Source organism: Oryctolagus cuniculus, chromosome 8 (genome assembly GCF_964237555.1).
Source record: "Oryctolagus cuniculus chromosome 8, mOryCun1.1, whole genome shotgun sequence".
In the NCBI taxonomy this organism is placed as follows: Eukaryota; Metazoa; Chordata; class Mammalia; order Lagomorpha; family Leporidae; genus Oryctolagus; species Oryctolagus cuniculus.
Window position 1 is genome coordinate 77,452,656 of NC_091439.1, and position 24,830 is coordinate 77,477,485.

The 24,830-nt window shown below is 47.2% G+C and overlaps 1 protein-coding gene across 10 annotated transcripts in view; it reads left to right on the forward strand.

The window, feature by feature from the left end:
* The window catches only part of LOC100008640 (ATP-binding cassette sub-family G member 2), a 125,852-nt gene that overhangs the window by 67,805 nt on the left and 33,217 nt on the right, over positions 1 to 24,830 (forward strand). For 4 of the 10 annotated variants that reach the window (XM_070079461.1, XM_051819256.2, XM_070079465.1 and 1 more), the window contains one exon: positions 13,837 to 14,058. In XM_070079461.1, coding sequence (XP_069935562.1) covers positions 13,856 to 14,058 — 203 coding nt within the window. In that variant the 5' untranslated portion in view covers positions 13,837 to 13,855. 10 annotated transcript variants of the gene reach the window in all.

Consider the following 24,830-nt stretch of genomic DNA (forward strand, 5'->3'; position numbering starts at 1 on the left):
GGAATGTGAAAATGCCATGAGACATGAAGAGAGGCAGATGGGATTCGAGGAATTTGAGAGGTAAACTCCAGCCCATTGTCTAAGTGAATGGAAGCAGATAATCCAAATCTTGGGATAATATCATTTAATAATAATAGTGGAAACTCTTTTGTTAGTAGTGGGGAAAGCTTCTACCCACCCTGAGAAGGTGTCCACCATCACCAGAAGGTAACGTGTTCGCCTAACTGGTGGCATGTGGGTGAGGTTGTTATGGGATAACAGTGACAGAGAAATGATTGTTACCTCGGTTCTTTGTCTCACATGGAAGAAAAATTTCCAAGCGGACAGCGAAGAGATTTAAAAGTATTTATTAGAATCAAGGACTTCCAGCCAGAGCGGCTTGGAGGGGGGCTTGCAAGAGAGGAAAACCCAAAGGGGGCTGGTGGCAGTTGGCTTTAAGAACAATTTTGAAGGAAAAAAAACCTTGATGATTAGATTGACATTCAGTTACCAGCCAGGGACCAAAAAAACCCATCAAAAGACCTCATTTACAATTCTCCATCCAGTCTGGCCTGCTAAGGATGGGATAGGTAACTTGTTTTTACAATAAGCTGTGAGTTCCAGAAGAACCCCTTGCTATTCTCTTGGTAAATTTGGAAGGAGGGAGGCCTGTCCTTGCTAAAGATAAAGGTTTGGGGAAGGAAGCAAGTATTTTACACCCCAAATTGCACTGGGATCCTCTGCCAGTCCTCTCCTGGGAGTGATCCATTGGCCTGGTGAGTGGGGATTGGGGTGGCCAGATATTAGAGTTGGGGTTAGCGGTTTGACAGTTGCTACAGGTCTGGGATATGTTATGCAGAATTTGTCGTATGGTGGGAGTTAGGTGTATGTGTGATCTCAGGAGGTGAAGAGAGTTTGAGTGATAGAGAGAATGGAGGTTTTTTTTAGAAAGCTTGGAAAGAAGGGAGTATTAGTTTTTCATCTAGAAGCCACATGAGTCCTTTCTAGATGCCCCTTGTTATTGGAACTGAGAGATTTCTGAGTATACAGGAGCTAAGTTCAAGAGAGAAGATGGGATTGGTTCCTCAGGAGCCACAGCTTTAGCTGTCAGATCAGCCTTGTTAGCTTCGGGTAGGTATTGTTTTAGCGGATAGGTATTGTTTCAGTGGATTTTGTTGGCAGCTAGGCAGCATCGAGAAGAGCTTTCTTAATCAGCTCACCATTTTGTCTTTCCCTTTAGGCCTAGCTTGCACAAGCTTTTTAAGAGGCAGGCCCAAGGGGAGTTGGGTGAAATGCTAGAAATTTTGGAATCCGTGGATTAGGGAAAATACGGCCTGAGGGAAGAGGGTCCTTCTCACAGGGGTCCCCCAGGAAAGGATTATCCCAACCGGAAGTTCTGAGTCCTCCTAAGAGGAGAGAGTGAGAAATCCCGAGCTTAGACCAGTGTCCAAGTGCCCTAAGCAAAGGAAACCACTAAACAGCCCAGGCCCTATGGGGAGGGGGAGGGGAATGAACCAGTCCTGAGCGTTGCCCCAGCTCCCTAGAGGTGACAAAGGCCTCTCTTACCAGTCCGATGGGTCCAGAATGAGATCCTGCAAAGGGCTCTGGCTGTGTATTCGTTGAGAACCGAGAAGTGCAAGCAGGAGTGAGGATGTGTTCCAGAGGGGTGTCTCTCAGGGCTGCTCGGTCAGCAGAGAAAAAGGAGATTGTAGGAAAGAGAAGGTCGGGGTGAGCAGAGGCAGTAAAAAGTGGAAGGAGTTCAGAAGAGAGAAGAGAGTTTGGAGGAAGGGTGGGGATCACAGCTCTCACCCAGAGAATGCAGGAGCGGCTGATCTGGCAGGATGCTGATTCCTGGCTCCCCTTCTCACAGGGAGCACCAAAATGTTAGGAAGAGAGGGGCAGCTGATCCCCCGGGGCTGGGCCTCTTTATATCTTAGGAGGGCTAGGGATAGGGGTTGGGGAAAGGGGCCACAGGAGGAGGGGTGACTGTTGAGAGGTGGGGTATGAAGGCAATAGGATGTGAGACCCAATTGAGATTCAAAGGCAAGGAAGACATTGCAATGTTTATCTGTCTTTTGGGCAATGGTGGAGGCTTATGTCTCTGTTCCCTCACTTACCCTTTGTGTCCTGGGTCAGGATGTGGGATGCGGGTCAGGATGTGGGATGTGTTTCTTAGGCAGGTCTGAGTGAGGATATTGAGAGCCAAGTGCTGCTTGTCCACCTGCTTTTCTGTTCATGGTTATTAGTGTCAGATCGAGATGATTACTGAATTAAAAGCAGGAAGGGGACAGGGATTGTCCTTGTCATGGATATTGTGTTAGACTTGAGGAGACTTGGGGAAGAAGAATGGGGTTATAGACCCAGTGCTCTGTAGCTTCAGGTAAAATTTTCTTTTCAAAATATTCTAAGTTTGTTTATTGTTCAAGGATTTATTTATTTTTTTGAGAGGTAGAGTTACAGAGAGAGGGAGAGACAGAGAGGGAGAGAGAGGTCTTCCATCCACTGGTTCACTCCCCAAATGGCCACAAAGGCTGGAGCTGGGCAGATCTGAAGCCAGGAGCCAGGAGCTTCTTCCGGGTCTCCCACCCGGGTGCAGGGGCCCAAGGACTTGGGCCATCTTCCACTGCTTTCCCAGGTCATCAGCAGGGGGCCGGATGGGAAGTAGAGCGGCCATGTGGGATGCGGGCACCACAGCATTCTGGCCCCTGCTTCAGGTAAATTCTAACCAGACTTGGTTTAACTTTTGCCTCTCCCTCTTTTTTTCCTTTGGACCCCTGGATTCCAAATGTCTCTAGTCACCGTCTCTCCCTGCTGCTTATCTCCCCACAGTGCCAGTGAGGCGGGGTCAGCCTTGCCCAGGGAGAAGTGGGAAGGAAGGTGGAGTCCCCAGGGCCTGTGCCTGCACCTGCGTGCTCTCACCCTGGGCCTAAGCTTCCTCCTTTTGTTAGGAGCTTTTCAGGTAGCTCCTCTGAAATATAAATTAGCTGTGCCCCCCCCCCCCCCCCCCCCCAGTTTCCTGGGCCTTAAGCTAAAGGATTGTTATTTATTTTTGCCTGTGTTTTTCCCAGTTTGAGGAGTCTGGGGAGAGGTGGGATGGGGGATGTTTTGGGAACCAGGGGAACCTGCTGGGGTCCTCACTGACCCTCTTTGGCTGTGACTGCTGTGGGAATAAGGTGCTTCCTGCCTGTGGGGCTTCAGTGCCATCCCCACCTTCTTGGCAGCTAAGAAGAGAGTATCGCTGGCATCCTCAGGTGTGTATCTGGGGTTCCTTGGGCTGTTCCTGTTTATAGTTTCTCAGTGTTTTGTTCTGGTGTTTGGGTTAGGGCAGAACCTACAGAGAGAAATAAGACTTCGAAGTGGGCAGGTGTTTGGCCTAGTGGTTAAGCTGCTGACTGAATCCCACATCAGAGTGCCTGGGTTTGAGTCCCTGCTCCGCTCCTGATTCCAGCTTTCCACAGGTGGCCACCCTGGAAGGCAGCAGCTCAGGTAGCTGGGTGCCTGCAACACATGGGAGACCTTGAATGAATTCTGGTCTCTTGATTTTGGCTTGGACCAGCCCTAGTTGTTGTGGGCATTTGGGGAGTGTGCCAGCAAATGGAAGATCTCTCCCTCTGTACTTTAAAAAGAAAAAGTATTTTAAGGAGCTCAAAGGAAGGGGGTTCAGGGCCATGGGGCCATGTCCCATCTTGGTTTATCACAGTGGTGCCCCTGCACTGTCCCTACCCCCACCCAAGTCAGCAGTCCTTGTAAATACAGATCCCATCCTGTTCTGCTGCTTTCTAGTCTCAACCATCACAGCCAACTGGCATTGCTTAGGAGTGGCACCCCCTAAACTGCCCGATGGCAGGGATATCGATCTATTGTATTAGTTGCTCCTGTATCTCCAAGTGCCTGCCAGGTTACATAAGCTAAGCCCTTCTCCCAAGGTTACATGGCTGATAAGTTCAAAGGCAGGAGGAACTCAAGTCCCACCCATTCTAGGAGGATTTAGGGAGTGTTTTATGGATGGCCTTAGGCTTTCCTAGACAACTGATAAATTACAGATATGATGAAGAGAGTTTGGGATGTAACACACATGTAAATTACACTTGGTCTAGATTGTTTTATTTACTATTTGACTAGATATTTTCCAGACTGAAGGTTTTTTTTTCTATCCCTGGAGAAAACAATTTGGACACATTTCTTGCAGATCTTGGGGAATGTAAAATGAGAAAAGTCACATGGAGATTTATTTGTGTGCTTTGCGTATTTAAGGAGAGCATTCAGATACACTGAGAAATGAAAGGGACAGGAAAGAGCTCAGTGGCCCTCAGGGGCTGAGGTGGGGAGAGCGGGTTTTCTTTGGGGTGATGGAAATGGTCTGTATCTCCATTGTGGAGGTTACACTACTGCACACACTTTCAAAAGTCTGAAAGTGACTGTACCTACAGAGGGTCAGTTTCACTGTTTTGTAATAGTCCTTGCTGTTAACTTGACCCTAAAACAATGGCTAGTCTGAACAGTGAGTAGCACTGGCGTAGGGTGACCTGTACAGACACACTTTTTCTCTTTTGGTAATGAGCCATTAATTTTCCTTAGTTCCTTTGCTGGCTTTACCCAGTCCCTTGTCAGTGGGTGGAAGAATTAGGATGTCTGCAAGGTGTGTGGATTGCAGAGAGAAGTGCAGCGCCCTCACCAAATGTCTGTCACAGCCAGGGCTGGGTCAGACTGAAGCCATGAGTCTGGGATTCCAACTGGGTTTCCCACGTGGGAGGTAGGAGCCCAACTACTTGGGCTATCTTCCGCTGCTTTCCCAGGCCATTAGCAGGGAGCCGGATCGGAAGTGGAGGTGCTGGGAGATGTGGCTTAGCTGATACACCTCAATGCCTGTCCCAGCCTGGTTTTCTTGCTCCCTTTCTCTGAGAGGTAAAGTCCAGCACAAGGAACTGCATGCATTGCCCATCACCTCTTCAGGGCTTGTCCTGCCTCACTAGAGCTGCTGCTTGTCTTCACCATAATCCTGCTGCTGGCTACTCCCAGGTCTTAATCTCTCAGTAGTCAGAGGCTGTGAGATTATGGTAAGTGAAGTTGGGAAGGCCATACCTTGCGTGTCCTGCCTTGAAGCGGGAGACTTACAGTTTCTTTGAACTCTTATATACATTGAGTTCTTAGATGACATAATTTAGGATTTATCCTCACGTTTGAAAATTTGAGGCTAAGTCCCTTGCTCTCTCTTCCTCCTATGCATTTGAAAATTTGAGGCTAAGTCCCCCTTTCTCTCTCTCCTCCCATGCGTGTGTGTTTGTATTCTTTCACTTTTTTCCCTTAATTGTTGTTTGCTTATTTGAGAGGCAGAGAAACCGACAGATGGAGTGAGCTCCTGTTGGCTGGTCCACTCCCTAAGTGCCCTAAGTGCTTGGGGTAGGCCAGGGCTGAAGCCAGGAGCTGGGAACTCCATGTGAATGACAGGGTTCTAGTTGCTCAAGGCATCATGTCACTCTTGCCTTCTAGGATCTTCAGTAGCCGGAAGCTGAAGGCAGGAGCTCGTGTGGGATGGGGGTGTCCTAAGCACTCAGCTAAACACCTGCCCTTGTTCTTTGTACGCTTAGTGTGCAGTTGAGTAATCCTCCCAGAGTCTCAGCTCTCCAGGGGACTCCAGGCATCTGCTCCTTAACTTGACTGCTAGTGACTTCATCTTGCTGGCGTGTGTCTTACCTTTAAGCCCCTCTGCAACAGGGAGAGCAGGGTCTGAGGAGGTCTGAAGGTTTAACAGCAGGCATTGGGCCTCCCTGCTTTCACAGGAGTTCACTGTCTGTAGGCAAATTCCACCTGTGACTTGTGCGTCCAAAAATGACGTGGGAATTGGAGGTGCGCAGTGCAGTGTGGAGGAGAAGGGTCAGGAATCAGGCTCTTACTGCAATATGGGAAGTGCTGAGGGGGCCTTCAGGGGGCTTGGAAGACAAGGTGTTAAAGGCGTCATCTCAGGATTGAGACATTGCTGGAGATCTTTGGGACTTTTATAGGAAAACCCTGGCAGGTAAATCATCACTGTTTTTCTTTCCTTGGCTTCCCGTTGTATGTGGAATTGTGAACAAAATGCTGTAAGATTCCAGGAATGACTGTGTTAGATTTTGGTCAACAGTATTTTGGTTTAAAAAATGTGAAATATGTTTAGGGACAGAGATCAGATTTAATTCTTTGGGACTTGCCTATTTTTTTTTTTCCCCTTGAGGAATGGAATCGGGTTCAGTAACAATTGTTTAGAAGAGAGTTCCAAAGAAACAGCATTTTCTTTCCCGGCTGTTGCCACACTTAATCATCTTATGGATTTGTTGTTCTTATCCTGAAGTATACAACATTTTACTTTTTAAAGCACTTTTCTATATTTAAAAGAAACATAATGCTTCCTCCTGGTCTCCCATGCGAGTGTAGGGCCCAAGCACTTGGGCCATCCTCCACTGCCTTCCCAGGCCACAGCAGAGAGCTGGACTGGAAGAGGAGCAACCGGGAGAGAACCGCTGCTCCGACCTGGACTAGAACCCCAGGTGGCGGCACTGCAGGTGGAGGATTAGCGTGCCATCCAACACTTTTCTATATTTAAAAGAAACATAATGCTACCACAGTTTTGTGCTGTTTTTGGAAACAGAAACAAATCTGTTTTGATTCAAGAATAGCTGATATATGTATCTTTTATGGCACTATGAAATCGCTTTATTTACAAGTAGCTCAGCAAGAAGCACTGTAGCTTAAGAGTAAATAGCCTAGACAAGTACTGTGCTATGTGGTAGCCACGCCAGTCACGTGGAGTGATTTAAACTTAAGTGAAATTAAATAATGGTAAAAGTTCAGTTTCTTACATTACTTACAGTTCAAAGGTGGGTGGTGAGCCCACGTGTCCAGTGGACAGTACCCACTTCTGAAGGGAGTAGAAATTGCTTGGGGTCCTTTCCTTAGTCCATAAAGAGAATCACTCTTTTGGGCCCTGTTAGGGGCTGCTTGCTCACTGAGCACCGAATCATTTTCTCTAAGTCAAGCATTTTATAACTTGTGGGAATGAAGGAAATCGCTTGCTCTCACTTTGTCAAGTTCCCCACCACTTGCTGGTACCTCCTGATCCCCGTGATTTTAAATGGAGTCTCACAGCTCTGTCCTTTAACTTATTGTCTATGGTGTAGGGAGAAAAAAACTGCCTCTATCTTGTGAGGTTTTTACAGTTTGTGGGCCTGTGAATGAAACTGACAAAAGAGATTAGCAAGAGGAGACAGATTTAGTCATAGGTTCAAAGGAAAAAAAATGGACTCAAAGGGGCACGGCCTTTGGGGCTTGTGTGTTATCTTGATAGGGGAGAGTTGGAAGGAGGAGTGGGCCTCCCGGAGAGTTTTGTGACCCTATGTAAGACAGAGTGGGTCTTCCCTGGCCGCCAGCTCCTGCCCAGGGAATTTATGCAACTGAGTTCATCTCCTTCTGCTTTTAGGCACATCCTAGCTGCTGCTCAGCTGCTCACCCCTATGTGGGCGTCTCCAGGCTGTGGACTGGAGCTCACCCTGCTGTGGACTCCAGCCCATCTGGCCATCTGCTCTGTGGGTCGTGGGTGTGTCCAGAGCCACTTCCTAGGAGCAGAGTCACTGCTGACTGGAAGGAGAGAGCTGAGAAGATGGGAGGGAGTGGGGAGAGTGTTTGACCTGAGGCTGTGGCTGGGGCAAGGTCATCTGAAGACAGAGGTCGATGGGAGGGGCGGGTGGGAGGCTGAGGATAAAGGTCTCTAGGGAGTCTGGCATTCCCTGGAACTTCAAGGAGTGTTAAACTGTGTCTAGCAGGGTGAGCCCACTGAGGCTGCTCCGGAGCAGCTCACTGAGGTGGGGGTAGCTCTGTTGGCTGCGGGTCTATGGTGAGGGGCACCAGGAAAATGCTGCCTCCAAGTAGGCCTCTGTGTTTTATTTTGAGAATAAGGCGATTGAGAGCTTGTGGACTCTTTGAAAGTTCTTCACCTTCCCCTAACACCTGTAGAGGATACATGTGCCCTTTTGTAAAGGAAATTGGCACCTGGGGCCTGGTGTGGCAGGTGAAGCTACTGCTTACCCAGCATGCATCCCATGTCAGCAGCTGCTCCACTTCTGATCCAGCTCCCTGCTAATGAGCCTGGGAAGCAGAGGAAGATGGCCAAAGTGCTGGGGACCGTGCCACCCACGTGGGAGACCCGGATGATGCTCTTGGCTCCTGGCTCTGGCTGTTGAAACAGCAGATGTAAGATTCTTATTCTCTTTCTCTCTTTCTTACTGCCTTTCAAATAAACAAATATTTGTAAAGGAGTTTTCCACTTCCAAGGTCACCTGAGACTTACCTGCATAACAAGACAACCTTTGCTTAGCAATTCCTTTCCTCCCCTTCCCTTGCTGTAACTTGCCCCTGGAAGCCCCGCCCTTTTTCTTTTAGTCCAGGATGGTAGATAATTCTAAGCCATCTGGACACTTCCTGGAGTCTCCTCTCTTTGTAAAACTCTCACACATACTTACACTTTTTTTCTGTTGTTAATCTGTTGTCAGTGTAATTGCCAGGCACCCCCACCCCCACCCAGAATCTAGAGGGGAGAGGAGAGGAAGTTTTCCTTCCTTAAAGTAGCATTTAAGAAAAATTAAGGGCAGTATGTTTTTGCCTAATGAAGACCCCAAGAGAGTGGAGAAGTTTGTCATCCCTGAGTCTTGTCTGTGGTTCCTGATTTTTTTTTTTTTAACAGAAAACTAAGCTGGAACTTGCTCTGCCCTCTGTCTGCCTGGTCCACACGTGTCTGCCCTGGAGTTCCGCAGTAGCCTCCCAACTGGCCCTTGCTTCTACTCTTGCCTTCCCTCGCCCTGACATTCTCCACGCAGCAGCCAGAGTGCTGCTTTATTTATTTATGTATTTAGTTTTTTTGTTTTGTTTTGTTTTTTGTTTTTTTTTTACAGGCAGAGTGGACAGTGAGAGAGAGAGACAGAGAGAAAGGTCTTCCTTTTTGCCGTTGGTTCACCCTCCAGTGACCGCCGCGGCTGGCGCGCTGTGGCCGGCACACCGCGCTGATCCGAAGGCAGGAGCCAGGTGCTTCTCCTGGTCTCCCATGGGGTGCAGGGCCCAAGCACTTAGGCCATCCTCCACTGCACTCCCTGGCCACAGCAGAGAGCTGGCCTGGAAGAGGGGCAACCGGGACAGAATCCGGCGCCCCGACCGGGACTAAAACCTGGTGTGCTGGCGCTGCAGGTGGAGGATTAGCCTAGACAGCCGCGGCACCAGCCAAGAGAGTCATTTCTTGTCTTCATCAGGATGCAGCTGAGTGTGCTGTCCTTTTGTGCAGCTGGCTGTACAGTGGGTGTTCATACCTGCATCTGCACAAACACTGGAGTAACGTGTGGTGCTACATTTTGGCAGCCATAACATCACCAGTAAGGAATGTTTCAGCTCCACTGTCATTGTCTGAGCCCCCCACCCCCAGTTTATGTACTCTGTCGTTGACTACATAATGTCATCGTGTGGCCCAGTATAGCCCATTAAAAGGCTTGGGCATCCCCTCCGCCCTTACCAGGTAGGCCTACCTGTGAGGTGTTGTCCTGTGCAAAACTAGGCCACGCTCCCAGATCACTCTGCTACAAGGATGTGGGGGCCTTGGACACCTTGGGCTGACTCAAACTGCACTACTGAGCAACCTTCAAACCTGAACACACAGTCAACCTGGACAGGTCAGGGCGAGTCTGTCACATAGAGACAGCCTGCTGCCCCACTGATGGAGAGAGGCATGGGAAATGCCAGAGATAACTTCATGGAAGGCGAAATTCAGAGTTCCTCCTGCTTTTCCCTTCTGTAGATAGTCCGCTGATGCAATACCCTGACCGTGGCCTGAGGCCCTGCCTCCACTCCTTTCTAAGATTGTAATATCTTGGCATTAACCACAGTGCACAGTTAAGGAGTTGGGGCTTAAGTTGCAGCTTCTGCCTATGGCTGTAAGGCAGAGTGCAACTCTCCATAAACCAAGGGAATCTCTAGGAAACATCATGGGAGGGCACAGAACTCTTGGCTTGAGAGCTACCTTGGCTTCCACCTACCTGTGCAGTAATTATAACTGGGCAGGTCCCTGGCCAAGGACTTTAGATTCTGCCTGTGTGCTGTTGTTGTTTTTCTGTTTCGTTTCTTTTTTTTTTTTTTTTTTAACTTGGTTGCAGTTTTCATTGAATGAAGAGCCTTCAAAAAGTTCATAAAAAATGGAATTAAAAGATGAGCTTAATTTGCTGCGAAACTTTTGGAATCCATGCATAGTTGAACAGTTTTTTCACAATATGTATTTTCCATGAACTTTGAGGTACCCTCTTATGCACACCGGATGCCAGCATTGCAGATGCCGGCTTACCCTGCTGCACCCCAGCACCAGCCCAAGGGAGGTCGTTTTTCTAATTGGGACAAGCAGATGTGATTTCAACATTTTTCTTTCTATGAAAAAGTGATGAGTAATGCAGAGAAAGCAACACATGTAACCAGAAACTGGCCGGCCGTGGGGGAGTGTTAAACGTTGACTTGAAGGCAGTTACTACTTTTCATGAGTCATGTAATACCGTATTGACTAGATATTGGGCACTTTCAGGTTAGAGGCTGCTGAGGCTTTTATCATCGTTAGTTTTAAAATCATCCTGTTTTTGTGATAACACATGTTTCAGCTGGTGATTACCTGAGTCACTCACTGGGTTTGTGACTCATGGATTGCCAGGCCCTGTCAACATTCCACAACACACATTCTACAAGCGTTGCTGTGTTTATCAGACTCTGCCTTGTGTCTTTTTCTTTTTTTAAGACTTATTTATTTATTTATTTGGCAGTCAAGAGTTACACAGAGAGAGAAGGAGAGGTGGGGGGGGGGTTGTCTTCCATCCGCTGGTTCACTCCCCAAATGGCCACAAGGGTCGGAGCTGTGCCGATCCAAAGCCAGGAGCCAGGAGCTTCTTTCGGGTCTCCCATGTGGGTACAGGGGCCCAAGGACTTGGGCCATCTTCTACTGCTTTCCCAGGCCATAGCAGAGAGCTGGATTGGAAGTGGAGCAGCCAGGTCTCGAACTGGCGCCCATATGGGATGCCGGCACTTCAGGCGGCGGCTTTACCTGCTACAACACAGCGTGGGCCCCTGCCCTGTGTCTTGCGTGGGCCTTGGTGATGTCTAATTAGTGGGTAGCCTCAGGAAAATCTCTTGGAAGTTTCCATGTGTAGTCAGTGGCTTAAAATTCAGGCAGTATGCTATGTGGTTCTTTTCCTAAGTCTCGGCAGAAGGTTGCCAAGTGTTCCCAGGGGCTAAACATGAATGGGGATGGCAGTAAAAGACGTGATTGCTGGTGGGGGAATCAGCCTTGTTTGTCTGCTGAAGATCGGAGGAGATGGCTTACTAAGCTTTTGAGGTCAAGGTGTGAAGTTCATTAATTCCTTTCCTTGCTCCAAGACAATAGAACGTTGGCTAATTATTATATTCAGTGGCTTTGCTGATTAAAAAGCAGCTATTTCCCTTTCATTTCCCCAGGTGTCAATCTTTATGCGGTTTCCTGCTCTTCCAGCTTGCAAAGCAGAGTGTTGTGAATGATCAGTTTTGGGTGTAGAAACAGTTATTCCGAAATGACTGTGCACTTGGGCAGTTTTACTCTGATACGCCTAGGTGTGTTTTTGTGTTTATGCTGCTGCCAGTCTAGAGCTTCTTTGCTGTGTGACCTGAAAACTTTATCGCCTCTGCTCTGTTTTGCTTTCTCTCCCGGTACAGGTAGGACAGAACTTTTGCACATGTCCCAGCTGTTTTATGTACTTGTTGTTCTTTTTAACAGAGCTTTGCTTTTTTTGTTGTTGTTGCTCCTGTTGATAATTTTCATCATTCATAATTTTCTTCTGCAAGGTTTTTATGCACCAATTTTCCAGGTCACGAATTAATTCTTTCCCTAGTCTGTGTTTAAATGGCTATTGAACTCATCTGCTGAGTTTCTAATTTTTGATTTTTTAAAATAAATTCTGGTTCTTTGGTGATAACCCATCTTCATTTATTTTCATGGATGTATTAATCAGTTGTTCTAATACCAATGTCTAGGTTACCTGTGGGTCTCTTCCTGCGTTCTCACTTTTGGAACGTTGGGTCCTGTTTTCCAGCATGCCTGGTCATTTCCTGGTTGAAGATGTGGATGAGGAGTTCACTCTCTTCTAGCAGACGTGTCTGTGCACATCACCTTGGTCAAGTAGAAGCTGGTCTGGTGTCGCTTTTTTTTTTTTTTTTTTTTTGGTCCTTCTGGGATCTCAGAAGCATGGTTTCCAGGGCCCCTCCTGCTTGCTAGCTGCGGCTCCATGCTTTGTCTCCTGAGCATGTAGAGACTACAGAAGGTTTTACCCAGAAATATTAGAGGCTTAAAAAAGAAGTGTCCAGCAGTTTCCTCCCGCTCGGTTGTTCTGAGTTGTACCCCGTGTGTGTGTGACTTATGTGTGCAGATACCTTGAGGAGAGGACACAGGATGCTGTGTTTGCTCCTATGCTGCTCCCGCTTTTCCAGAATTTTGGTTCCTGGAGTCCTGGCTGCTTTGCTCTCATCAGAGAGAATGCTTTAAACTCCTCCTTATGTCTCATGTGTGCTTTTATTGTTGTTCTTAGGGGTGCTATTTGTTTGAAATAGCTTAGGCAGAGAGAAAGTAATTGAGCTTTTAAAAAATAAAACTGGGGCAACTTTGTGGTGCAGTGGGTTAAGTGGCTGCCTGCGATGCCAGCATTGCTACTGAGTGCCAGTTCCAGTCCCCACTGTTCCATTTCCAATCCAGCTCACTGCTAATGTATCTGGGAAAGCAGTGGGGCATGGCCCAAATACTTGGGCCCCTGCCACCCACATGGGAGTCCTGGATGGAGTTCCTGGCTCCTGGTTCCTCTTGGCCCAGGCCTGGTCATTGAGTCCACTTGGGGACTGAACCAGCAGATAGAAGATCTCTCTCTCTCTCTCTCAACTCTTCCTTTCAACTAAATACTAGAAATTTTTAATTCCCAGCTGAAGCCAGGAACCAGGAGCTTCATCTGGATCTGCCACATGGGTGACAGGGGCCCAAGTCCTTGTGCCATGTGCTGCTGCTTTCCCAGATACATTAGCAGGAAGCTGGATTGGAAGTGGAGCAGTTGGGATATGAAATGGTACCCATATGTGATGGCATTGCAGGTGGTAGCTTTACTCGCTACACTACAGTGCCTGCCCCCATAGTTACTTTTTACCAGATCTTTTGTAACTTGTTTAATGAAACATTTTATAGTTCTTTATATAATTCATATTCAGTTTTTTGTTAAGCTTGAGCCACTTGATTGTTGGTTTGATGTACTTAATCATTTTCACAGTTAATATTAAATCGTCCCAGAATTTAAATATGTTTGCCCATTAAGGAAATGGTGATGTCATTGCAAGCAGTTGGGGGCTTACCTTAGGTGACTGCAGGTACCTGACAACTGGAGCCACAACATCTGGAGCTATGCACTAAGAGAAACTGCTCCCGTGTGCCTGCTTGAGTAAACACAATATCGGCACTAAAGGTAAAAAAAATGCACTGTATCATGAGGGTGATTATACTGTCCACCCCTGGAGCTGAGTTGTACCTCAATGTGCTTCTCAAGTCAGACCAAGTCTTAACTCTCACCCTGATGTTCCCTGCTTTAAGAGTTTTGAGTAATTTTTATAGGGTTCCTAGTAACTTGTGAGGGCCCATTTACTTACTAGAAATTTCCTCCAAGGTTGTTCTTTTTGCAGTGAGATGACAGCCACGTGGGCTGTCCAGCACGGGTTAAAGCAGACTCGTTTTAGACGCGGTTACCTAGTGTGTATAATCTGGTTTATCTGGACTGTCAACTTACAGTTGTTTTTCTCCCACAGAAAGGCAGAAACTTCCCCGATGTCTTCCGACGATGTCCAGATTTTTGTGCCAATGTCACAAAGAAACAGCAATGGCCTCCCTGGGACAGCCACCAACGACCTGAAGACACCGCATGAGGGAGCCGTGTTAAGTTTTCATAACATCCGCTATCGAGTAAAAGTCAAGAGTGGCTTTCTCCTGTGTCGCAAAACAGTTGAGAAAGAAATCCTGTCAGACATCAAGTATGTGCATGCGCTTTCTATGAGATGCTTTGTTGACCTGAGATGAACCTTTATAGTTTCGCCTTTTACCAATAAGGCTGCTGCGAACACTTATGCACAGGTCTTTGTACAGATACTCACACACATGCTTTCATTTCTTCAGGCTAGACTGGGAGTGAAATGATTGGGTCACGTGTTGGGCTTCTGTTTAACTTTCAGAGGATCTGCCAAATTGTTTTTTTTTTTTTTTAAAGCTTTATTTTATTTATTTGAAAGTTACCAAAAGGTAGAGACAGAGAAAGAGAGAAGAGAGAGAAGAGAGAGAGAAAGAAGGTCTTCATCTGCTGCTTCACTCCCCAGATGGCCACAACAGCCAGAGCTGAGCTGATCTGAAGCCAGGCCAGCAGCTTCTTCCTGGTCTCCCATGTGGGTGCAGGGGCCCAAGGACTTGGGCCATCCTCTGCTGCATTAGCAGGGAGCTGGATCGGAAGTGGAGCAGCTGGGACTTGAACTGGCACCCATATGGGATGCTGGTGCTGCAGGCCAGGGCTTTAACCTTTTGTGCCACTGCACCAGCCTCCAAATTGTTTTTAGAAGTGTTTGTACCATGTACATCATCTTTCGCTTGGGCAACTGAACAATTGGTGTGTCGTTTGCTTTTTCCTGGATAAATCTTGAGTTTTGATGGAAAGAGGCTGGCTGTTTGATTTACTGCTTTCTTTTAATGGTGAAAATAATTTTTATTTTACTTATTTATTTTAAAATTGTATTTATTCACTGGAGAGGTAGAGAGACAGAGACAGAGAGCCCTCCCATATGCTGGTTCACTCCCCAAGTAGCCACAGTGACTGGAGCCAGCCCAGGTAGAACCCGGAAGCTAGGAACTCTATGCCATGTGAGTGGCAGGGATGCAGGTTCTTGAGCCATCATTGCTACTGTCCATGGGTGCATTAGCCGGAAGCTGGAGTCAGGAGCCAGAGACAGGAATCCAACCTAGGTACTCTGATGTGGAATGTGTGCTTTTAACCACTAGGCTAAACATCTGCTCCGAGTGGAAATCATTTTAAACTCTCAGCTTCGGTTTTCTAATCTGTGAAATAGAAGACTTTCTGATTTACTTTGTAAGTCAGGTGCTTTTTAGGTACTTGAACACTTTCTGCCTTTTATGTTCTTGAAGCAAGGAGGTAGAAATGACAGTATACTGAGCAAGTACTTTGATTTTCTTTTTTTTTTAAATTATTTTTTCCAAAAGAAATCGTTTATTTAAGGAATACAAACTGCATGCATTTCATAAGTAGAACTTTAGGAATATAGTTCATACCCGCCCTCCCACCCCTTCTCCTCTTCCCTCTCCCATTCCTAGTCCCATTCTCTGCTAAGATCCATTTTCAGTTATCTTTATACACAGAAGACCAACTCTATACTAAGTAAAGAGTTCAACAATTTGCATGAAAACAAAAAAGAAAAAATCTGTTTTAAATGAATGGCCTGTTAGTCTTAACAAAGAACTTAATACTTCCCCTTAATGCTTTCTCTGTTATACAGACAGGCGGAAAATGTATTTAAATATAACACAACTATAATTTAGCTTGACTTACATAGTTGGAGTCTGAACTAATGAAAATTTAGGATCTGAATCAATGCAGTTAATTATATTTTAATGATTTTTGTTTGTGTAAAAGGCAGAGAGACAAAGACTGAGACAGAGATCTTCCAGGTGCTGGTTTATTCCCCATATGCCTGTAATAGCCAGGGCTGGGTGAGACCAAAGCCAGGAGCCCAGAACTCAATCCAGGCCTCCCATGTGGGTGGCAGGGATCCAACTTCTTGAGCTATTACTGTTACCTCCCAGGGTGTGCATTTGCAGGAAGCTGGAGTCAGAAGAAGCAGAGCTGGGACTTGAACCCCGGCACTCCAGTATGGGATGTGAATGTCTTATGTGGTAGCTGAACTGCTGCAGGCCACAGGCCTGCCTCTGCCTAACTATATTTCAAAAGCACCTGGTACGTGCGGTTTTCATCCAGCAGGGAATTTGTCGTGGTGGTTCAGGTGCGCTGGGGTAGGGAGGGAAATGACCATTCCTGTAGAACCTGCTCATGACTAGGGGTTGCCATTGTTTTTCAGATGCTGCCTGCTAGACTTGGTGCTCTTCTGGTTTCTGGAGAGTTGAGTCCAGTTCTTCCCTTCTGTGTGTGTAGTGTGAATTCGGGTTTGCTCAGATGGCATAGGTGTTTTGTTTGCTTAATAAGGGAAGTAATTCCTCCTGGACAAAGCAAAAAACTTTTCCCCACTCTTCAAGGCTGGAGCAGAGGTTCTAAGAGTCCTTTGACCAAGTGTGGCTGCAAACCACGGATTACGTGTTTCCTGTTTTCTGGGTGTTTGGTGTGGAAGTCTGGTCTGTTCTGCTAGTAGCAGCTGACTGCTGTCGGAGGGCAAACACACCACAGGATGAGGCGCAGTATTCTGAGCTGTAGGTGAAAGGGAAACAGTGGAGATCTGAGACTCTTAGGTTGAGGCCAGCACTGTGCTGCATTAGAACGTTCTCCTGCAAGCCACACCCACCATCTTGCCCAGGGGAGCCAGGGGAGAAATGTAGGACTGGGTGCAAGGCTTCATCTTTGGCTGGGTGTCTAGGCAGAGTTGACTTCTGGAAAGCTGACAAGCTTTTTGTGAGCAACGCTCTCCAAGACAATGTTGTTCTCTTTGGCTTTAGTGCAAGAAGAGATGGAGGGTAACATGAGCTGAGTATGTGTAGGTTGACTAGATGTAAAAACAGATGGAGTGAGGATAGGTTTATCTTTGTCTTTTTTTATTATTATTATTATTTTTGACAGGCAGAGTGGACAGTGAGAGAGAGAAACACAGAGAGAAAGGTCTTCCTTTTGCTGTTGGTTCACCCTCCAATGGCTGGCGCACGGCGCTGATCCGAAACCAGGAGCCAGGTGCTTTTCCTGGTCTCCCAGGTGGGTGCAGGGCCCAAGCACTTGGGCCATCCTCCACTGCACTCCCGGGCCACAGCAGAGAGCTGGCCTGGAAGAGGGGCAACCGGGACAGAATCCGGCACCCCGACTGGGACTAGAACCCGGTGTGCCGGCGCCGCAAGGCAGAGGATTAGCTTAGTGAGCCGCGGTGCCGGCCTATCTTTGTCTTTTAAAGCTGGAGGATTAGCAACTTGATGCACTAACCAGCTTACCTGCTCAAGGCTTCACAATGCCTTTTTCCTATGCCTTCAGCATAGGGTGAATTCCCTTTTATAGGCTCATAAAAACTGTCAACTATTACAGTTCTTTCAGCTTTTTATGGTTGAAAGGACACCAAAGACTGGTCATCTTTCTTACTAATGTTTCTGACTTAGGTCTCTAGGACAGAGGTCATCCTTTTTCTGCCTGTAATACTCCTATCTGTTGGCTTCAACTAAGTAGTTTCTGAAGTAGGGGAAGGGTGGCTCTCATTTAGCCTATTTTTATTTATTTATTTTCATTTTCTTTGAAAGGAAGAGAGACAGAGATAGAGGGAGAGATCTTTAGTCCACTGATTCACTCCCCAGATGCTGACAACAACCTGGGCTGGGCCAGGCTCCACTCAGGAGTTGGGAATTCAGTCTGAGTTTCCCATGTGGATGGCAGAGTTCCAAGTAATTGAGCCATCACCTGCCACCTCCCAGGGTGCACATTGGCAGGAAGTTGGAATCAGAAGGAACAGAGCCAAGACTTGAACTCTGTTAGTCCAGTATGGGATGTGGGCTTCCCAAGTGATATCTTAACTGCTAGGGCAAACACCTGCCCCTCATTTGTCTTGTTATTCATTGATGTTTCATAGCACTGTCATCATCTATATTCCAAAAAAAGCTGGCCAGAATCCAAAGTTAAATACATGTGATGCAAAGATATGTATCCTGATCTGAAGAACTTTCTGTTCGCCGGTCACAGGAGGTCATGCTTCTGTGCCATTTCCTCTTTTTTCTACACACTGCAGGATTTCTGGATCAGTATCCCCTGCCTTCAAGCATCTCTTTTATGAGTCAAGTTCATGTTCAGGCCATTGTTCAGATCGAGTGCATTTGGTTCTGGTCCATCAAGAGGAGTTGTTTGTTCATGGTCGGATCCTATTGCCTTTTAAACCCATCCCTTGCAGGAATGTGGGACTCCTTTCATCCAGATCCCCCCACTGTGGGTATTCCCCATGTCTGCACCCTCCCCGTGTCGTCAGTATTCCCTCTGAACCTACGTGATGCTGTGTGATGTCTAATGCCTTCCAATGTTTTCCAAAAATAAGGGCCTTCTCCTGTTGTCTGGAAGCAGTGGTTCCTGAGGGGCCATTGGTGACCATGTTCCGCCCACAGTTGGCTGACCACCACAGCTGTGTCTCTTCATCTCCATCCAGCCTGGTATTTTCCTGTCCCATCCCACTGCGTCTGATGTTCAGATCGACTCCCCGGTCATGTTGGTGTCTGCCATACTTCTGCACAATGCCCCTGTTTCCCCTTTGTCATCGATTAGTATTAGGAAGAGAGATGCTCTGACATTATTCCAGAATCCTTCTCCTCAGTAAATCTCAGCTCACCTGGGGCAGGTGTGGTGGTGCAGCAGGTTAAGCCAGCACTTGAGACACCACATCTCATACTGGAGTGCCTGGTTCAAGTCCCGGCTGCTCTGCTTCTGATCCAGCTCCCTGCTCATGTGCCTGGGAAGGCAGCAGATGACAACCCAAGTACTTGGGTCCCTGCCACCTGCGTGAGAGGTTGGCTGGAGTTCCAAGCTCTTGGCTTCAGCCTGACACAGCTCAGGCTACTGTGGACGTTTGGGGAATTAACTAATGGATGGAACCACCCCCCACCCCACTTCTGTCTTTCTCTCTTTTTCTGTCACTCTACCTTTCATGTAAATGGAAAGAAAAATAAAATTTAGAAAAATAAATAAATCTTAGCTTGCTGCAGCTGCAGCCTCCATTGAGGACTCTTGCCTGAATTAGCCACCCTTATGATCATTGCTAAAAGGTGATTTTCTGTTTTCACCATCTCTTAGTTTCCATTCTACTAAAAGGGAAAAACTTCATTCATCATTTCTTTTTCATTTAGGGTATTTGTATTGGTGTAGATGCATGGACTCGTGCTTTTTTTTTTTTTTTTTTTTTTTTTGATAGCAATTAGTAGTAAGGTGTTTATATCATTTCTGGTGATTCTCCCATGATTCTGATATAGCCAGTGGGAGAACTTTGAAGGTGAGTCTCACCTCCTTTCTTTGGATGCATCACCTCATGCCTTGAAGTTTCTGACTGCATTTGCTCTATCTCAGTCCTGGAATTTGATGTTCACCTTCACCGAGGGTGGTATAGGTTAAGTGTTCCTCATCTGAAATGCTTGGGATTAGGAGTGTTTCAGATTTTGGAATATTTGTTATACACAGTGAGATATCTTAGGCATGGGACCCAAAACATGAATTTCATTCATATTTCATATACCTTACACACTTAGCTGAGGAGTAATTTTTTTTCTTTTTTTTTTAAGATTTATTTTTATTTTATTTATATGAAAGAGTTACAGAAGAGGGAGAGACAGAGAAAGAGGTCTTCCATCCACTGGTTCACTCCCCAGATGGCCGTAATGGCCAGAGCTGGGCTGATCCAGAGCCAGGAGCTCCTTCCTGGTCTCCCATGGGGCTGCAGGGGCCCAAGGTCTTGGGCCATCTTCCAATGCTTTCCCAGGCCATAGCAGAGAGCTGGATTGGAAGAGGAGCAGCTGGGACTAGAACTGGTGCCCATATAGGATGCCAGTGCTTCAAGCCAGGGCTTTAACCCACTGTGCCACAGTGCCAGCCCCGTGAGGAGTAATTTCATGCAGTATTTTTAGTATACTTGTATTTTGACTGTGAGACCATGTGTGGATTTTTTTTTTTCTTTATAGCATCACACTGGTGCTCAAAAATTTTTGGATTTTGGAGCTTTTTTGGTTTCACATTTTTATAGTAGAGTGCTTAACCTCTTTCTATAAACTAAGATTTGGTTGTTCATTGCTATTGGCATGTTATGCAGAGTGACAGAGAGAGAGACACACACACAAAGAGAGCATCTTCCATTCACTGGTTCACTCCCCCAAATGCCTCTAACAGCCAAGACTGGGCCCAGCCAAAGCCAGGAGCCCAGAAACTCCATCCCAGCCTCACACGTGGATGACAGGGACCCAAGCCTTTGCAGTCACCTGCTGCCTCCCAGGATGCATTAGCAGGAAAATAGATGAGAAGTGGAGTAAGCTGGGACTCAAAACAGACACGCTGATATGGGATACGGGCGTCCCAAGTAGCAGTTTAATCTGGTGTGCCACAACATCTGTGCCCCACTTGTAACTTCTTCTTCTTCTTTTTTTTTTTTTTAAAAAAAAACCAGTGACCTATGCACAGGTGCACACAGATCTGGTCAGGAGAGAGAGGCAGTGGGTGGCCACTCTGCAACCCCTTGAGAGTTTTCCATCTATACCTTCCTACAGCTGTCTGTGGCTGTAGCCAGAACCTGTGACTTCTCCTTAATACCTGCAGTTCTACTCTGCGCCTCAGAATTCCTTCCACGTTTCCATGTTTGTAAAATCTCAAAAAGTGAGACACTGGGCAGACGTTTGGTACAGTGCCTGAGACTACTTGGGACACCTGAATCCCATTTGCCTGGGCTTGAGTACTGGCTCTGCTTCAGATCCCAGCTTCCTGCTAATGCAGACCCTGAGAGGCAGCGCTGATGGCCCAAGCACCTGGGTTCCTTCCTACCATGTGTGGGCAACCTGGATTGAGCTCCTGGGCCCTGGCTTCAGGCTGGCCCAGCTTTGGCTGTTGTTGGCATTTGTGGAGTGAACCAGTGGATTGAAAAATCTCTCTCTCTCTCTCTGTCTACCCCACTCCTCCTTGTCTCTCAGCCTTTCAAATAATAATAACAGTAAAAAAAATTTAAAGTGAAAGATCTGGCTATCATTATTAATGTACTCACTGATTTGTTCAGTTTCTTAAAAGATTTATTTATTTATTTTAAAGGCAGAGTGACACAGAGAGAGAGAGGGAAAGGGAGAGAGAGAGAACTTCCGTCTACTGATTGACTCCCCAAATGGCTACAATAGCCAGGGCTGGGCCAGACCAAAGCCTGGAGCCAGGAACTCCATCCTGATCTCCCACGTGGGTGGCAGGGGCCCAAGCACTTGGGCTGTCAGTTCTGTTGTTTCCCAGGAGCATTAGCAGGGAGCTGGATTGGAAGTGGCCCAGCTGGGACTCAAACTGGCGCTCATATGGGATGCCCGCATTGCACTTGGCAGCACAAAACACTGTGCCACAGTGCCGCCCCAGCTCTGTTTTCTTATTCCCCAATGGAAGCCATCTCTTGACCCTCTGGCTCTCTCCTTTCTTCCCCCAACCTCTCTTTCCAGCTCTCTTTGTGTTCCTGGGTGCTGGCAATTATGCACCTCTTCCCAGAGTGTCCATCATCTTCCCAGTAAGAAACGGAGGGGAAGGGCAAGGCTAATCGAGTGAGTGACACAGGACCAGTGTTGGCACAGCGAGCTAATCCACTGCCTGTGAGGCCAGCATGCCATATCAGAGTGCCGATTCTAACCAAGCTCTCTGCTGATGTTCCTGGGAAAGGAGCAGAAGATGACCTAAGTCCTCAGGCCCCTGCCATCCATGTGGGAGACCTGGGTGGAGCTCTTCATTCCTGGCTTCAGCCTGGCCCAGCCCTGGCCATAGAGGCCCTTTGAGGAGTAAACTAGCAGGTGGGAGATTCTCTCTCCCTCTCTTTCTCTCTCTCTGCCTTTCAAATAAATAAAATAAATGTTAAAAAAAAAATAGAGAGAAAGCAATGACTGACATATAATTTGAACCTGAAATAAAAAATAAGAAATGCAAGTTTCCTTTCTAGTCAGAATAAACCTGCTTTTTAATAATTTGTTTCCTACTTTCTGACTTTGTTTACTGAAAAAAATATTTTTTTTCCTTAGAAGTAGTTCCCATGTGTAAAAACGAGAGATTCATTTAGTCAACAAACTTGGCCTTGCTGGCTGTGTTGCCTTGTGTGAGATACTAGTGACACAGGCAAGTCCTGTATGCTCAGAAGCTTTACAGGTGAGTGGGGGATTCAGTGAAGCAGAGCGCCTTAGCTGTGTTCTCCCACTGTGGGAGAGGATTGGAAGACACTGTGGAAACCCTAACCCTAATGTGGAGGGCTGGGGCGTGGCGATTGTGAAGGTGAAAAATGTGCATGTGAAAGGTGTGCAACCTTGCTCTTGCTCGCTCTGTGTGTGTGTGTGTGTGTGTGTGTGTAGGGGGCTACACTCCAAGCAGTGGGAACGGCATTGACCCCTCTCAGCCATAAACAAAATAAGACCAAAAGATTGGCCACTGTGTGCTGAAATGTCATAGGAGTGACAGGAATGCTTTGGCTAAGTTCCATTTCATGTAGTCAGTGTTCAGGAAGAGACAGGAGGGGAGATGCTAACATGATGGAGCCTTCTCCCTGGCTGTGTTTTATGGTGTAATGAGGGAGAACCAGCACAAACAAATGCTATAAAATAATATAATGGGGCAATGGCTTTTGAGTGCTGATAGAAGGGTGGGGAGTCCAGGGAAGCGAGGACTATACCCAGGGATCAGCGAACTCCTGTCCAGGGCCAGAGAGTAAATACTTGAGCTTTATGGGCTGCACCTCTGTGTACTCAACTCTGGCCTCACAGCATGAGTGCAGCTGTAGCTAGTACAGCAGTGGATGAGTGCGACTCCGTCCCCATAACACCGTTCATGAGCGCAGAGCAGTGACCAACGTGGTGTGCAGTCTCTGTCAGTGCCACAAGCACCGGGAACTTAGGTTTTCATTTATTTGCTCGCTTTTTTCTCAGACCATTCCCATAGCCTGGAAGAGTCTCTTGGATCCATGTCTATTAGACATTTAGGGGTTGTGTGGAGTGAATGGAGGCGGAATAGCCACGGCTCCCAAGTTGGAGCTCCAACACTCATCGCTGCCCATTGCTGTTTTCTGTAGTGTCTGCCTGTAGTGCCAGTCAGCCAGCTTCAGGGACCTGTAAAATTCTTGTAGAAGATTCATGTTCAGTTTCTGACCTTTCACACTGGCAATGAGCATCCATGGATAACAAGCTTATTTGGTCATTGTAGAAGCAGGTACTAGGTAGCTGTCAGTAAAGAAGATGTATCAAGAGCTATAGATCGGGCCGGCGCTGTGGTGTAGCGAGTAAAGCTGCTGCCTACAGTGCTGGCATCCCTTATGGGTGCCAGTTCAAGTCCCAGCTACTCCACTTCCAATCCAGCTCTCTGCTATGGATTGGGAAAGCAGTGGAAGATGGCCCAAGTCCTTGGGCCCCTGCACCCTCATGAGAGACCCAGAAGAAGATCCTGGCTCCTGGCTTCAGATCGGTGCAGCTCCAGCCGTTGCAGCCAACTGGGGAGTGAACCAGAGGATGGAAGACCTCTCTCTCTCTCTCTGCCTCTCCTCCTCTCTCTGTGTAACTCTGACTCTCAAGTAAATAAAAATTTTTTTTTAAGATTTATGTGTTTATTTGAAAGAGTTACACAGGGAGAGAAGGAGAGGCAGAGAGAGAGAGAGAGAGGTCTTCCATCCTCTGGTTCACTCCCCAATTGGCCGCAACGGCTGGAGCTGCACCGGTCTGAAGCCAGGAGCCAGGATCTTCTTCTGGGTCTCTCATGAGGGTACAGGGGCCCAAGGACTTGGGCCATCTTCCACTGCTTTCCCAGGCCATAGAGCAAAGAGCTGGATCGGAAGTGGAGCAGCCAGGACTCGAACTGGCGCCCATATGGGATGGCGGCACTTAGGCCAGGGCATTAACTCACTGCGCCACAGCGGCTGCCCCAAATAAATAAATCTTTAAAAAAAAAAAGAGCTATATATTAATGTACCTTGACAAGTCACCCCATCACTGGCCAGTCTTTATGGTGCACGCGAAGGTCACCCAAAGAATCAGGTTTTTTTACATCACAGTTTATTCCTGTCTTTGCATGGTGTTTTGATGAGAGGCCCCTCAGTTAATGAGTAGAGTGGAAAGTGCATTTCACCTTAGCACCTACCAGCCCTGTCTAATGGTGACAATACAACAGGCAGTAAAATGCTGAAGTCCTTAACTGGCACGCTGTGATCAGTACCATTCGTGACAGTTGTGTAATCATAGGATTGACCTTGTGATCAGCACAGAGAATGAGGAGGCTTCAGCTTTGACCTTTCACATGGAAAACACGCTCTTGTCTCTGTGGGACTCTTGGGAACAGCTTGCTGGGTATAAACAGAGACTGAGAGGATGAGTCCAGCCTTCCGTGTCGCCGTGTTTGAATAGCTGCAGTGGCAGTGCCCTTCAGTTGCCTTTTTTTTTAATACAGTATTTTTTATTTTTTTTAAGATTTATTTGAAAGGCAAAGTTACACAGAGGCAGAGGGGGAGAGAGAGAGAGAGAGAGTGAGACAGAGACAGAGAGACAGAGAGGGGTCTTCCATCCGCTGGTTCACTCCCCAAATGGCTGCAACGGCCAAGAGTTGGGCTGATCCGATCTGAAGCCAGGAGCCAAGAGCTTCTTCCACGTCTCCCACACGAGTGCAGGGGCCCAAGAACTTGGGCCATCTTCTTCTGCTTTCCCAGGCTATAGTAGAGAGCTGGATTGGATGTGGAGCAGCCGGGACTCAAACTGGTGCCTCTATGGGATGCCGGCACCAGTGGCTTTACCCACCACACCAGAGCACCGGTCCCTCAGTTTCCTTTGCTGGTTCTTTCCATGTGACCATTCTCTTTGTTGCCTTCTTGAGTCTCAG